The sequence below is a fragment of the Onychomys torridus genome, chromosome 12 (assembly GCF_903995425.1).
Source record: "Onychomys torridus chromosome 12, mOncTor1.1, whole genome shotgun sequence".
NCBI lineage: Eukaryota > Metazoa > Chordata > Mammalia > Rodentia > Cricetidae > Onychomys > Onychomys torridus.
In genome coordinates this window covers 3,272,211-3,288,317 of record NC_050454.1, presented here as the reverse complement: position 1 = coordinate 3,288,317, position 16,107 = coordinate 3,272,211, and the positions used below count along the sequence as shown (strand labels likewise).

The 16,107-nt window shown below is 45.8% G+C and overlaps 1 protein-coding gene across 3 annotated transcripts in view; it reads left to right on the top strand.

Moving 5' to 3' along the window:
• The window catches only part of Etv5 (ETS variant transcription factor 5), a 61,872-nt gene extending 46,868 nt beyond the window's left edge, over positions 1-15,004 (top strand). For all 3 annotated transcript variants that reach the window (XM_036203819.1, XM_036203817.1, XM_036203818.1), the window contains 4 exons: positions 2,051-2,119; positions 2,276-2,445; positions 8,566-8,667; positions 12,509-15,004. In XM_036203819.1, the coding sequence (XP_036059712.1) occupies positions 2,051-2,119; positions 2,276-2,445; positions 8,566-8,667; positions 12,509-12,730 (563 nt within the window). In that variant the 3' untranslated portion in view covers positions 12,731-15,004. The remainder of the gene's footprint in view (positions 1-2,050; positions 2,120-2,275; positions 2,446-8,565; positions 8,668-12,508) is intronic.
• The last annotated feature ends 1,103 nt before the right edge of the window (positions 15,005-16,107 follow it).

The following is a 16,107-nucleotide window of genomic DNA, read 5'->3' as shown; positions in this document are numbered from 1 at the left end:
CTCAGAACGGTCCCAGCAAGGAAACTTGAACACAGTGCAATTAACATATTCAAAGTCACACAGCTAATTGGGGTCAGCCTGTCTCTTCTAGAGCCTGCACTCTTTAATCCCCATGCTATGCTAATCGTTTATTGCCTGTTCTTTTACTATCTGCTTCCTGCTTCGAGTTGAGATGTAAACACATAAGAACAAAGTCTATGGCTGCGTAGCAAAATATGTGGCCTAGAATTTTAGTTGAATCAATCAGGAAAAAAAAAGCCAATAAAATATACTTATTTCTTTCTTTCTTTTTTCTTTTCTTTTTTTTTTTTTTTTTTTCTTTTTTTCTTTTTGGTTTTTCGAGACAGGGTTTCTCTGTGTAGCTTTGTGCCTTTCCTGGAACTCACTTGGTAGTCCAGGCTGGCCTCGAACTCACAGAGATCCGCCTGGCTCTGCCTCCCGAGTGCTGGGATTAAAGGCATGCACCACCACCGCCCAGTCTTACTTATTTCTTAAATTGTGTATCTGGGTATTTTGCCTGCATGCATGGCTATACACCATGTGCATTCAGTGAAAAGAGAAGCCAGAAGATGTCAGTGGGTTCCTCTGGAACTAGAGTTACAGACAGTTGTGAGCCGCCATGTGGGTGCTGGGAATCAAACCTGAGTTCTCTAGTATAATAGTCAGCTCTTAACCACTGAGCCATTTCTACAGCCCATATAGGTCTCGTTGATTTAAATAACAGATAAATCATGCCTGAGGCTAAAGACAGAAAGGTGAATGGCTTAAATATCAAAATAATCTGTTGCATGTTGCACGGAGTTCCCCCCCCCCCCCCCCCCCCCCAGGCCCTGGCATCTTAAGATGGCGCCAGGCCTGCCAAGACATTCCCTCACCTGAACTGATTACAGAGAAACCAGGGATATCAGGGGAGGGATCACATGCGGGCTCCTTGACCTGTGGGGGTTTTCATGTCGCAGAGAATCTCCTGTCTGTCCCCTCTGCAGATCTATCACACATAGACTAGTAGTCTTCAGCCAGGTGAATCAACCAGGGACAAAGCCAGAGAAGAGACGGGATGAAGGACTGTATACCAAGGGTATACCTCAATACCTGTGAGGTGCTCACGGGGTCCTCATCAGGGAGTTGTTAGCTGCCTTGGGTTTGAACCACAGATCTTGTTGATGGTCGGAACTGCACCTAGGCCAGTATGTGGAGAACATCTGACCGTCCTTTCCCGTGTCCTCTCTGCTTTGTGCCTCAGCTATTTCATTCTTGATGTTTATCTTCAGACCATTCGGTTCCCATTTCTTGACCCCCTACCTGTGATAAGCCTACCACGAGGAGGGCTTCAATTCCTTCCGCTGTGTCTGGGGACAGTGCTCCAACTTGTTTGAGTGTGCCGCTCTTCCCAGTCTCCTGTGGGCCTGCATCTTCTTCCTTCTATATATACTTGGCTGTAGCACATGAGGATAGTTTGGACAGATCTGCCAGGAAGGTTGAGTTACTATTAGCTGAAAGGAAAATGACAGCTCTGTACACAAATGAAACAAAGCTATCTCCTTAGGCCAACCAGAATAAATAGGTTAGTTGTAGCCACACTGGCCCTGCAAACTTCCTAAGATCTGAGGGAACCTTCGTGACTCAGCGCTTCCTGCAGCCTGAGCCCTGATAGCACGGATTGATTCAGCCAAGGTAGTGACATCAGAACTTGAGTCCTTTGGAAGTCTCTGAAGATTCAGTCTGGCATAGGTAAGACAGTAGGACTTAGGAACCAGAAATGAAAGGTTATGGGCCAGTGAGAGGGTTCCACCAGCAAAAGCGCTTGCCGAGAAACCCTGACAACCTGGGTTCGGTCCCCAGAGGCCTCTGTAAAAGGTAGGAGAGGAGAACTGACCCCAGAGAGCCACCCTCTGACCTCCACATGTGTGTGCCCCCCACACATCATGCACACACAATAGAAAAGTTGTTTTTAAATTATGTTAAAGATGCTTCTTTAGTCCTTAACTCTTAGTTCTCAGTACAACACAGGCTGTTAAGCAGTGTGGTCTTTCTCTTTCAACTCTTTCAGGATTTACCTATGAAAAGGATCCCAGGCTGTACTTTGATGACACCTGCGTGGTGCCTGAAAGACTGGAAGGTAAGATGCCCATCCAAGACTTGAAGCTGAGGGAGAGGGTTGACCTGTCAGTTCCAGCCCGTTCGGTGACAAAATCATCAGCAACCACACTGTTTTGTGCAAATCCCTGAGAAACTCCAACCTCAATTATAACCTCAGTATCCCTGTCCCACACAGGCAAGGTCAAGCAGGAGCCCACCCTCTATCGAGAGGGGCCCCCTTATCAGAGACGAGGCTCTCTTCAGCTGTGGCAGTTCCTCGTCACCCTTCTTGATGACCCAGCCAATGCCCACTTCATTGCCTGGACTGGCCGAGGCATGGAATTTAAGCTGATAGAACCCGAGGAGGTGAGTCTGGGTGTCTTTTCTGCTGCTATGACGAAACAGCGTGACCGAGGAAACTTACACAAAAGTTGGTTTAGACTTCCAGTTCCAGAGGGTTGGACTCTGGCACGGGGAGCCAGACAACAGGCTGCGGGCATGGTGGCAGGAGAAGAGAGCAGGAGCGCCGGAATGTGAGCGCTCAGGGCTTTGAACCCTCAAAGCCCTCCTCCGAGGGTGCACGTCCTCCTGCGAGGCCACGCCCCCTAGGTTTCCCCAAGCTGCTCCACCAAATGCCTAGTATTCAAATGCAGGAGCGGGTAGGGGTTGTTCTTTAAGCCACCACAGTTGGTGATGGATGTGAGTGAGTGTGGCTTTTGTGTTTGAAGTGTGCGCTGCCTTCTCATGTTCTTTCCCGCCGGCGGCCGTCCTATAGGTAGGACGGTTTTCTGCACGTTGCCAAACACAGAGTTCTCCATCAGAGTGTATCCTAACACTCCTAGGAAGAAAAAAACAAAATGAGGGGTGAGGCCGTGAAGAGTTAACCCTGATACAGGCTGTGCTCCTCCTGTTAATGCTATCTGTAACACAGACTCGACCCTGGTCTATTACAGCCCATGGCCGAGGCTGTATGAATGGACTACATTTACCCCACTACATACCTCTTTTCCTTTGTAACCTTCATTTATTTAATGTGTCTGCATGCACATGCACTAAATTGGTGGCATGCGTGTATAAGTCAGAGGACCACTTGTAGGGGATCGGTTCACTCCTATATGTGGGTCTCAGGGAGACTCAAGTTGCCAGGATTAGTAGTGGCGGTAGGCGCCTTAACCTGCATCCTGCTGAGCCATCTCACTGACCCCACTACATGCTTCACATGGCTCTAACTTGGAAAAATAAAGCCACCAAAGCTAAGTCTTGAAGCCTAGAATTTTGTAAGTATGTGTTTATTTTATAAAAATGTATGTGTGTGTGCCTGGGTGTATGTAGGTGGATCATGTGTGTGCAGTACCCATGGAAGCCAGGAGAAGACGCTGGATCCCCTGGAACTGGAGTTACTGGTGGTTGTTAGCTACTGTGTGGGTGCTGGGAATCAAACCTGAATCCTCTACAAGAGCAGAGTGCTCTTAACTGCTGAGCCAGCTCTCCATCTAGCCCCAGAGCGTAAATGCTTTTCTTTTTCTTTTTAAGTATGTTATGTAGGATTCTGGTTGTCGTAGTAGTTAGGGTTGCTGTGATAAAACACCGTGACCAAAGCGACTTGAGGAGGAAATTTTTTTGTTGTTTGGTTTGGTTTGGTTTTGGTTTTATGGGATGTTGTTTGTTTGTTTGTCTTACACTTCCACATCTTTGTTCATCATCCGTGGAAGTCAAGGCAGGAACCTGGAAGCAGGAGCTGACACACAGGCCATGGGGGAATGCTGCTTACTGGCTTGCTCAATCTGCTTTCTTATAGAACCCAGGACCATCAGCCCAGGGGGTTCCCTACCCACAATGGACTGGGCCCTTTCATGCCAATCACTAATTAGGAAAATATTCTACAGCAGTGTTTCTCAACCTCCCTAATGCTGCAACCCCTTAATGCAGTTCCTCATGTTGTGGTGACCCCTAACCATAAAATTATTTTCATTGCTACTTCATAACTGTAATTTTGCTGCTGTTGTGAATTGTAATGTAAATATCTGATAGCTATTTACAGATCAGATCAGATATGCAGATCATTTAAGGCAACCACTGTGAGAGGGTTGTCCAACGTCCCCCTCCCAAAGGGGTCACGATCCACAGGTTGAGAACTGCTTCTCTACAGGCTTGCCTGTTGGCCCAATTTCACAGAGGCATTTTCTCCATTGAGGCCCCCTCAGAAAAGGATACGTTGTTACCACCCTTTTGCCCAGAACTATCAACAGAAAAACCTAAGACAGAACCCACCGCCTTGTCTTCAGTAAAGATGCCCCCATAGGACCTGAACATATAGCATGGAGAATTAAACCAGGTTATTGGTATATCCCATGCCAAAGGGAGTCATCTTCATTTCTGTTTGGTTTAGGGATTTTAAAAAAAAAAATTGTAGCTGGAAAAGATACAAACACATACACACACACTCACTGGATGACATGCACTTCTTTGATAGTGCGTGGTTAGGCAAACGCTGCCCCTGAGTTGGTACAATAGAAATGAGAATAGCCCTCTGGGGAAGCATTCCATTAAGGACTGCAGAGTTGGCAGCAGAAGGCAACAACCTGACACTGTGTTTGGAAGAAGGACATGGACTGAAAGTTGAGATATAGGATAAGGTGGAGGAAAAAATGGAATAAAATCTTGGGGTGTCCTGCATTGGTAATATAAGGCAGGCTTCATTTAAAGTAGTATAAAACATACATACGTTCCTGAGGCTAGGGAGAAGGTTCTGTCAGCAGAGTGCCTGCCACCTAAGAATGGAGATTCCATTGTGTATCCCCAGCACCGATGTGAAAGCCAGGCACGGCGCCACACATCTGTAATCCCAGCATTCCGTGAGTAAAGACAGGCAGCTCCCTGGAGCTCATTGGCTGCCCAGCCTAATCAAATGGATGAGTTCCAGGTTTAAAGAGGCTTGATCTCAGAAAGTAGAGAACAGTCGAGGAAGACATGCAACTTGAGTCTCTGGCCTCCGTGTGAACCTAAGGCCACATACACACTCATGTACACACACAAATATGTCCATGGCATTCCCTGTCTCCTATTCACAGAAAGGCTGTCAACTAGGAGCACTACACACAGCCTCTGATTGAGCTCAGTTGTGTCGAGATGGAGGCTGAGCTCCAGTTGTACTGGGGGGGAGAGGGGGTGGGGTCACTGCTTTCCTATGATGCAGCCTGGCTTATGTGAGGCTTGGTGATGGGATGGTACCTTGACTCACCCAGGCTTTTAGAAATGAAGGTAAGCCTGTCTTGAGGGCAGCCCTATTGATTCATCTCAGTCCACAAACAGGAGCTTTTATGGCTTTATTGCCACCGCCTCGGGCCTGAGCACAGGCTGTCCAGCTGCAAGTAAACCTGGTTATAAGCCTCTATAAGGCTGTTATTGAATCTGCCGCTCTCCTACCAGCGGTCAGGAAAATGATGAACAGATGGCAGAGGGCCCCTGCTTTCTTACTTAATGAAGGAACTAATATTAACCCAGAATGCTCATAAATGCCAAGCGGCTCCAAGTCATACATGGGAAGCCATGGCAGCCCTGAGCCTCTCTTTTGATTGAGCAGCATTTTTAAAATAATAGTAATAATAATTATAGTAATAACAATTGCTTTTTTATTATGGGGCAACACATCCAAATTTGTATGTGCTGCATCAGAAGACAGCCCACAGGAGTGAATTCTCCTTGTGGGTCCAGAAGATCCAATCCTGGGAAGCACATGCCTCCGCCCACTGAGCCACCCCACCACTTCCAACATTATTTCTTTAGGAACTGCTTTTTACTCCCTACCTTGTGGTCTCTGGCATCCCCACGCTCCTTAATGCAGGGCCCTTTGAAATCTTTGGAGCCTTGGCCTGCATGATGCTCGATTTTCCCTCTTCTGTTCTTTGTGTAACTGTGACAGCCCTGTCCTTGTTAATGTCAGGAAGATACCACCAGCTCCCGGGGAAAGCTGTAAGAACTTGTCAGGGGGAGCTTAAAGGGTGAAGCAGAGGAGGAAGCTGTTGGGGATGTAATTGTAGGCAGCTGTGTGGCTGAGTAGTGCACTCTGGGTAATTATCCATAATATCCATTACACTGTGCATGGAAATTGTGGTTTTAGAACTGCGTTTTGGCAGGCCCCCTAATCAAATGTCTTTTGATAGTCATCCAGCTTAGCACCCTCTCAATTATGACTGACTCGGCTTTAATCTGGAGCCATTTTAACTGTGAATCTGCATTAATATGAATATTTGTTGGGGGGGGGGGTAGGGTTGTTTGTTGAACATGTGACAGATAAATGATGCCCTGGAAGTTTTAAAGGCTGGGCTGCTAGAGAGAGCCACGCCTTGTTCTGTGACTATGTGCTCTTTGAAGAGGAATGTGTGAGGTCCCCCACTTTAGCCTCTGTTCCCAAAACGTGAATTCTGTAACTTAGTGCTTGGGGAGCAGAAAGAAGGAGCGAGCTGGCAAGGCGCTCTCGCCTGCTCTTCCTAACACCAAATAGGGACTGCCCGAGTCTCCAGCTGCATCACGCATTGCTGTAGAGGGAGGAGTGTGGCGAGGCCACTGAATCATAGGGCACCAGCCTGCAGGATGAGTCAGTAGCTGTAGCTACCAGAGCAGCCTTGCAGTCTGCGCATACACAAAACCGCTCTCCAGTTAGCTATTGCATGCGCTGACAGCAGCAAAGAGTGGACACCACTGAGGCTGAAGACCAGGCAGATTGTTCTCCACCACCCAGTGGAGGAGGGAGATGGAGCCAGCCGCCCTGACATCCCTGTCACTTCTGGCAGGCAGGTTGGCAAGTAGCTGTCAGAGCGTGGGTTTCTGTCGAACCTTGCAGGACTGAGATTAACTTAGCAAATTTCCCTTTTACCAGTATTTCCAGTGATTAGAAATATTTCTCTTTGCCAGATGGGTTAGTGCACAACTTGAATCCCAGCACTTCAGATGGCCAAGACAAGTGGATCTCTGTGAATTGAGACCAGCCTGAGTTCTAGGCTAGCCACAGCTACCTAAGATGACCCTGTCTCAAATAAAAAGGACTTCTAACCAGGATTCAGTTTTTGCTAAGTCTTGCCTTTGGGGCATTTATTTATTTATTTATTTATTTATTTATTTATTTATTTATTTATTCAATGGACTTGAATTGATAAAAAATGGAGCAAAGGAGAGCCCCAAGATGGTTGCCTGAGAAACATTAAACAATAAACGGAAATTGAACTTGCCCAGGATTTCTTGCAGGGCAAAGTAGAAACGTAGCTGGTGGGTTGCTCTGATATAATTAGGACAGATGAGTTCTTCCTTCCCAGATTGTCTCTGGTGTTTTCTAGAGGTCATATTAAGAATCCTGAATTCAGGAAGAGTTTCTGTCAACTCCTGCCCCTCACATAGTTGATGTGATCTGCTGTTTTCTCTCCACCTACCTCTACATTTAACCTTTACCTTTTTCAGCTAGAGTGTGTCTGTGTGTCTGTCTCAAAAGAGCAAGTTGGGGTTGGTGGTGCATGCCTGTGATCCAAGCAACTGGGAAGCAGGGGCAGGAAGATAGAGAGTTTGATGTCAGCCTGCTCTATATAGAGAGATCCTGCCTCCAATTAACACATAATTTAGAAAAACTTCAAAAGGATATAGTTAGGTGGTCTTTTTTTTTGAAGTTTCTAAAGGTGACTAAAATGAAGACGTCAAACAGCTCACATTTCCACGGTTGATCTGCCTTGACAGCCACCCTCCTAAGTGGGATCGTGAAAGTTTAGATGCTGGAGAACAGAAGTTGCTGCCCTGATAGCTGGGTCAAGTCCAGTAGGAAACTCCCCCGCTGTAACGCCTTTGCCCAAAGCTCCAATTACATCTCCCCATCCCTGCACCTCAAGTTCACTGGGTTGCTGTAATGCCCTTTAGAACTATGTGAGAAGCCCTGTTAATTTTTCATTAAATGGATAATGGTGCTGTGCGCTTTACTGTCCATTCTGTGGGTCTGCTGGGAGTGAAGGGCTGGTTGGCAGCAGGCTAAAATGATCTGAATCCCCCTTAGTCCATGAGCTGCAATAAGTAAACATCTCCCAGCCCCTTTCCAATCTTATTAGAATTGAACTTCTGCTCTGCAGGCCCATTAGCAACTCACTAGCATGTTCCTAATGTTTCAGGAGTGACCGTTCTAATTATTCCTTATTGACTGCTACAGAAACCATAGCACGTAATAGCAAGATGTTAATGGTCCATGAGTATTGGTCAATAATTCATAAATGGAGAAATAGAGAGCCTGTATCCTCTGGGATGCTAACCAAGTCCTCTACAGTCTTACAGTGTTAGGAATCTTCTACCCCCAGGTCTCACCCCCTAAGAACTGTAGCCGAATCATCACCTTTGCCTAATATTTTATCTTGAGAGAATTAAATGCTTTACTTTCCAAGCTAGAGAAACTAATCATTACAGAACAGTCACTCTTACAAATGTGTTTGCATCTTCGGTGTCCTGTCATTTCAGGTTGCTCGGCGTTGGGGCATCCAGAAGAATCGGCCAGCCATGAACTATGACAAGCTGAGCCGCTCTCTACGCTATTACTATGAAAAGGGCATTATGCAGAAGGTGAGCAACCTCAGATGCTTAAATCCCTCTGCTCCTTTCAGGGAATGTCCCTAACCTCTGTAATAAGGCCATTCACAGTAACTAGAAGAAAATATGAGCCTCCTAAGTTATTCTGGTAGAAAAGAACCTGGAAGAAACAGAAAGATAGGCATTATAAGGCAGAATAACACACACCTATAATGTCGGCCCTTGGGGTGTGGAAGTATGAGGATAAAAGTCAAGGCCAGTGCCACCTACATATCAAATTCTTAAAATAAAATTCAAAAACTTAAAATAAAAAGGAGACAAATAGGATATTTAAAGTCCCTTTAGAACTGGAGAGATGGTTCAGCATTTGAGAGCTCTTGCTGCTCTCGTGGGACCTGACTTCAGACCTCAGCACCCATATCAGACAGCTCACAGCCTTCTGTGACTCCAGTTCTGAGTGATCTGGCGCCATCTTCTGGCCTCCATGGGTACTGTACACATGTGATACACATACACATACTCAGGCCACAAGTGTACACACTTAAAAAAATGAACACTTCTTTTTTTTTAAAGTGCTTTTAATGTTGTTGAGTCCATGCCTGACAGAAGTTGCATGTGAAAGACACAAGAGGAAATTGGCTTCCTCTTTAAGCTGCTTCCAGTTACGAAAAACTCTAACACTTAGGCCAGCTATTGTTGTACATGTAAAGGAAGACATGAAAATCAACCTAAGATCTCTACTCTGTAGAGCTTGACATCTTAGTTGGAGAAACATTTGGGGCACAGCGATCTTCCCTGTCATCTCAGTGAGAAACCATCTCAAGGAGTTAGAAGAATAAGGAAATCTCTCTTAAACCTGTACAGCCTGGAACTTGAAAGAGCCCAAAATTTGTCAAGCAGCAGCTGTGGTCATTCAGTAAGAGTTTTTCCTTTAGAGAGTAGAAGATGAAGCTTATTTTGAAAAAGCCAGGATAGAGTCCAGGTTAGGATAGGGGTTAAGGAACCAAAGCCTTAAAATCCCTTTAGTAAGTAGAAGATAGACTGATATATCTTTCTTCAATGCCACGTTTGTGCTGTTCATCTTCCCAGATGAGTCTAGCATTCACATACTGCGGCAGCCTTTGTGACAAGAAGCATTTAACATTTTGAAGTTTAATTTAAAAAAAAAAATTAGAGTATTTGCATAGACTTTAACAGTTAATCTGTGCAGCTGTCCTGCAGTCAATTTTATAGGATTTTTATCCTCCATCTCCCCCCTCCCCCCAACCCACTTACTATCAGACCACATCTCAAATACAGGAGAAAGCATCATTTTATTAGTTACTTTTCTGTTGCTCTGATTAAGAGACACCATGACCATGAGCAGTGGTGACACAAATCCCAGCACTCGGGAGGCAGAGGTAGGTGGATATCAGTGAGTTCAAGGACAGCCTGGTCTACAGAGCCAGTTCCAGGGCAGCCAGGGCTACACACAGAAACCCTGTCTTGGAAAGAGGAAGAATAAAAAAAACAAAAACAGAAAACCCACCATGACCAAACACCCTGTAGAAGGAAGGATTTATTTGGGCTTCTGGTTCCAGGGCTTTACGAGTCCACAATGGCAGGAAGTGGCAGGCAGGGCAGCAGGAATTAGGTGAGAGCTTACATCCTCAGCCACAAGCTGGAACTGGCCAGCACAAGGCTTTGAAACCTCAAAGCCCTTCCCTAGTTATGTACTTCACCACAAGGCCACACCTTTAAGCCTCCCCAAATAGTGCCACTAACTAGGGACCAAGTGTTCAGATACCTGAGATTATGGGTGCATTTCTCATCTAAAATGTCATCGTTCCGACTTTATTACCAGAGCTCTAGATCAAATATGAAGGAATGTAATCTGAGGCACAGTGGCTTAGAACTAAGAAGGAAGAGTTGTACCTCTTACTGACTAGTGATTTCCCAGTATAGGACAACCCAGAAGTGTGGCTTTGGCGGGTTCTTAGTTGGTAGCCTGTTTGGTCCAGTAACTTCTCATACCCCTTACAGGGAAAATGCAGCACCCTGCTGTAATTTCAGGGTAAGACATCTGAAAGTATCTAAGTAATAATAATGCGCTACCCGTTGCTTTACTACAACTGGCTGAATGAGATGGTTTAAAAGGTAAAATTAGCCTGTCGGTGTCACAGGTGGTTCATGCCCTCAGTTGGTAAGGGGAACAGAGTTAAGACTTAGTGATGATGCCGTGCTGGGAGGCAGGCTGCTTTTGGGTTGTTGCCATCCACACAAGAACTGAGTATAGAGAGAGCCTGCCTTGGTAGCACAGACATGTGGTCCCTTAAGAGGCTCAGGCAGGAGGATTTTAAATTCAAGGCTAACCTGAGCTACATAGTGAGTTCCAGTTCAGCTTTGGCTGCATAGTGACGACTCCATCTTAAAATCAATAAATCAATGGATGGATGAACGAATGAGTTGTAGGGATGGTCAGTTATGAACATCTGCTGCCCCTGAAGCTTGCTTTGGTGCTTGTGTTCTCCGTGCTGATAAGCCTGGTGCCCTGATTTCTAGTAACTTCAGCAGAGTTAAACACAAGACTGGGGAGCAGGGGCCAGGCTTCAGTTAACAGTGGGATGTGAGATCTCAGCAGAATGACAGTTCTGGGCTAGCCCAGCATTGGGCTATTTTAGTCTTAGGCGCTTGCTTACGTAATCGGGAATTGTAGCTGCTCTCCTTACAATGCCTGACAGTTAGATTTGCCTGTCAGGAATCTGTCCCTTCTCTCACTGTTGTTAAAAAAGCCTGGGTAATCACTGAACTAGCTGACCTGTCAGCTGTGCGACAAGGTCCTTGAATAATCACTACCTTTGGAGTGAACGATCATCAAGTGCGAATGTATGTGGAAACAAAGGCAGAGGAATTTTAAATTCAAGACCAACCTGAGCTGCCTAGAGAGTTCCAGTGCAGTAGACCTGTGCATGAGCGGTAATAACAGATATGTCAGAGGCAGGGTTTTTGGCTTGGAACATACTTAAGTTCCACAGAGGCTGTCTTAATCAAATTCTTTTTTTTTTTTTTTTTCCAAGACAGGGTTTCTCTGTGTAGCTTTGCGCCTTTCCTGGAACTCACTTTGGAGACCAGGCTGGCCTTGAACTCACAGAGATCCGCCTGTCTCTGCCTCCCAAGTGCTGGGATTACAGGCGAGCGCCACCACCGCCTGGCTTAATCAAATTCTTAACCCAGGCTTGGGAGGTTGCTCAGTGGTTAAAGTTTTTTCCATGTGAGAGGGGTGGAGTTCAGATCCCCAGATAAATAGTCCATCTGCACTTCCAGCCTTGGAATTCAGCTGAGTGGATCTCTAAAGCTAGCTACTTCAGCAAGCTCTGGGTCTGATGGAAGAAGCCCTGCCTCAAAGAATAAGGTGAAAGAGTTATGCCATGGGCCTCTGCACATTACACACACACACACACACACACACACACGTAAAAAGAGATAAGTAGCAGGGGCCTCTGAACCCCTCAAAATAGCACTTCCATCCTGGGAAAACTGTACACTTGGGAGGTCACTGGAAATGTGGTCTGGCATCTGCATTGATTCTTTAAGTCCCTGAATCAACCCTAGTGCAGCCAGGCTGCCTGAGCTGGCCATGTAAGACACAGTGAGGCTTGCTGCTAAAAGCTTAACTGGCATGTGTTTGAAATTCAAATGCCATCTTTTAAAATACTGAGCTGTGGTGTCAACAAAATCCTTGGCAGGTAATAGGTCCCTGAGATGCGATTGGAATAATCAGCTACTAATTAGCCTTTTGGTTCTTGACTCCTTGAGAGATTGGCACCTTAAAAATTCTTTGCTCGAGCCCCATACCTTGTTCCAGCTGAGCCTTGTGTTGTGTGTCCTCATGCAGGTGGCTGGGGAACGGTACGTCTACAAATTTGTCTGTGACCCGGATGCGCTTTTCTCCATGGCCTTCCCAGACAATCAGCGCCCGTTCCTGAAGGCAGAGTCTGAATGCCCCCTCAACGAGGAGGACACCCTGCCTCTGACTCATTTTGAAGACAACCCTGCTTACCTCCTGGACATGGATCGCTGCAGCAGCCTCCCCTATGCTGAAGGCTTTGCTTACTAAGTTTCTGAATGGCTGAGTGGCCAAACCCTAGAGCTAGCAGTCCCCATTCAGGCAAATGAGGGCAGTGGTTTTGTTTGTGTTCTTGGCTGTTCCTAAAGCTTGCCCTTTGAGTATTATCTGGAGAACCCAAGCCGTCTCTGGATTGACACCCTTAAAGACAAATACCTTGGCTAGGGAGTGGGAACAGGGAGAGACAGAAAAACCACCAAGCGGTTGGTGATTCTGATTGAGTCTTGGGAAGAGATGAAAGTGGAGCCCCTCCTTGCCATCATGGACAATATGTGCAGAGCAATACCTTGTTCAGGTTAGCGCCCATGAAAGGGGACCGAGTGTATGACAATCTGCGTTGAGCATGTACTACTAAATGCCTTTACATAGAAGGGCTTTGACTTGCACAATTCTTTGGAAAAAAACCGCACACCCATAGGAAAGTTGAAAGGCTGGGTTGGGAAGCAGCTTACTAAGGCTTGAAATTTGCAAAACTCCTGCATCTCAGTTTGGAATGTTTCCCCTTAGTCCAGAACTGGAGCGGCCAGGACAGCTGTTACCCACTCCATGGTTCTGACCACAGCTCCTTTTGAGCCTTCCAGCCAGAGTGGTCACCATGTAGATCAAGCCCCTCTCCTCCCAGTCTCATGGCTGAGTGTAGATGGCTTTCATTTTAGAAGAAGTGATAAACACTTGACAGTATTTTGTTTTGCTTTGATTTGGGGGGATCATTTTGTTTTGGTGGTTGTTTTGGGGGGGAAAACAGTTTATATAAACTGAGTTTTGTAGTTTTGGTATTTAAAGCAAAAAAAAAAAAAACAAACAAAAAACAAAAACTTTTTGGTAACTGCACTATATCCCTTACGTAGCGAGGGCCGTGCCCACTTCCGAAGACACTGCAGCTTGAGAGGGGCTTTGCTGAGGCTTCCCTTCGCCAGTGTAGAAGCCTGCTTGGTGCCTTGGGCACCAGACAACAACCTGTTGAAACACTTACACTCAATTTGTACATTTTTGAAGTGTGCAGGGCAGCCTGGACACAGCTTAGATTCCATGTGTATAGCTCTCCTTGCTCACTAACTTGCCCTCTCTGGGAAGCAGATGTACATACTCCATTGTCATGTCCATGTAACACCTGGTCATCTGGTGGGAACCTAATAGACATCAGTTTCTGTTCTCCTTTTTCAGTTTTGGACCTTCAACCCTGCATAATGGTTGCCTAGGGTCTGAAATTTGCCTGTCACTGACAGTAAAACAGCGCTAGCTAGCATTCCGGCTTCTGGCTTCTCTCTCTCTCTCTCTCTCTCTCTCTCTCTCTCTCTCTCTCTCTCTCTTCAATTTTTATTCTGATTGCTGTATTATATTGGGAATGTTTTAAACAACCACACTGAAGCTGTATGAAAACTGGGTTTGGAGTGGAGTGGAGGAAAAATCACCAGGAAGCACCAGTATCTTGCTGCTGCCCTCCCCATTTACAGGAGTCTGCTGTCCTTGACACTCCACATACATTAAAGAGTGTTCCTCGTGTGCAGGACACAGAGCTGACTGAGTGTGGGACAGGCTTTGCTGTCCTACAAGGAGGCTCTCCATAACCCTCTCATGACCCCCACACAGCACACTTGTGAAGAGGTTCACAGGGATGAGGGGTGCATTTTGTAACAGGGGAACTAAGGTTTTCCTCTTGAAAGCTCGTCAGCCCACAGAGGTGTCAAGCCTGAAGCTTGGGCCTTAATGAGCATTGTACTCTAATGAAAGGACTTTTTCTAAAGCCTATTTATAGCTTTCTAATCTAAACATAGTCTATACATAGATGCAAATTTTACCCAGCTGGCTAGAGATTTATTTGTTGTAAATGCTGTATAGATTGGTTTTCTGTTTGTCTGTTTGTTTTCTCTTCCTCTCTTTACTTATACTGGTTTGGGGTTTTTTGTTGTTTTGTTTTTTAATGAATTTATGCTGTTTTACTGGGTATGAAAAGAACCTTCTGTGACCTGAACTGCCCCTGCCCTGCTGTGACTGCGCAGCATGCGCTATAAGGGACATAGGACAGCAGCGTCACTTTGCATTCCCATCGACTCATGTACCCCTCTCCCCATAGCTGTTTCCTTCAGGGTGTGGGGGTTCTTTCCTTCATTTGCTTCTTTTCCAGAGTGTGGAAAGTCTACAGTGCAGAAAGGCTTTAGCCTGCCAGTTGATTTGAGATACTCCCCCCTGCGCAGGGCTGTGTACATCCTGCCGAGCTGCGTTATATTCTGTACTGTGTACAATAAAGAAGTTTGCTTTCCTTTATACACTCCTAAAACCTGCCTCTTTATTGCCCTCCGTGTTTTAATTTCAAGCAAGCCAGAGCCTGGGCTTCCTCTGAACTCCCTACCCCAACCCCCGTCTTCAACAATTAGCCTTACTAAAATGGATGATGGAGTTGAAAGAAGTGAAGGGTTAAAAATCTCATCCATGAGGCCGGCCTGGTCTACAGGGCGGATTCCAAGACGGCCAGAGCTATCCAGAGAAACCCTATTTTGAAAAGCAGAAACACAAAAACAAACATCTGATCCAAGGCATTGGAGGCAGGGATCCTACCCCAACACAAGGCGAGCTAAAATTGCCCCCAGGACTGCTTAGTAATTTTTTTCTCCTTAAAGCATGATTCGTTTGAACCTTGGATTGTGTGCAAAGATTAACTAGATGGGTTTTTTTGTTTGTTTGTTTGTTTTTAGTCACAGAGTTTCTGGTTCAGCCCCTTTGGTTGGTATTTTGAAAACTGGTAAGCAACAAAGACTATGTTTCATATATATATATATATATATATAGTTTTTATTATTTTTTTTCTGGCATCTTTCCTCCATGGCATTCTCTTGGGAAAAAATACATAACATACAATACACACACACACATGGAACACTTAAGAGATGTGGAAGGAAGTCATTGACAAAGCTGTGTAGCATCTTGTGTGCAGGGTTCCTGTCTCATCCTTGCTATGCACTTTTTACTTGAGGTGTTCAAGACTCCTGTTACAGTGTAGAGACAAAGTAGAGCCTCTTCGAGCCTATAACAGAAGGCTTTCTGTAAGTTATCTCCTATCTTTCTTTTGCTGTTTTACAAGCCCTTAAGTGTAGAAACATCAAAGATTGAATTGGTACACAGCCACTTCAATGGGAACTTGTGGGGAATGTGTGTCTGCCACATAACACCCATTAGCTCCCACAGATGAGGAAACGCAGCTCGGGGAGAAGGGGCAGGGTGTGCAGGACAAAGGGGTTCTCCTCTCAGATTTCTGTTGATAAAGCTTCGACAGTCATCTCCCCGTTGCGAGCAGGCTCATTATCTAGCCTAGGCTCAGTCCCAGATCATTAACCTAATGCCAGAGGTCACCCCACACGGTTGCCCTGCTA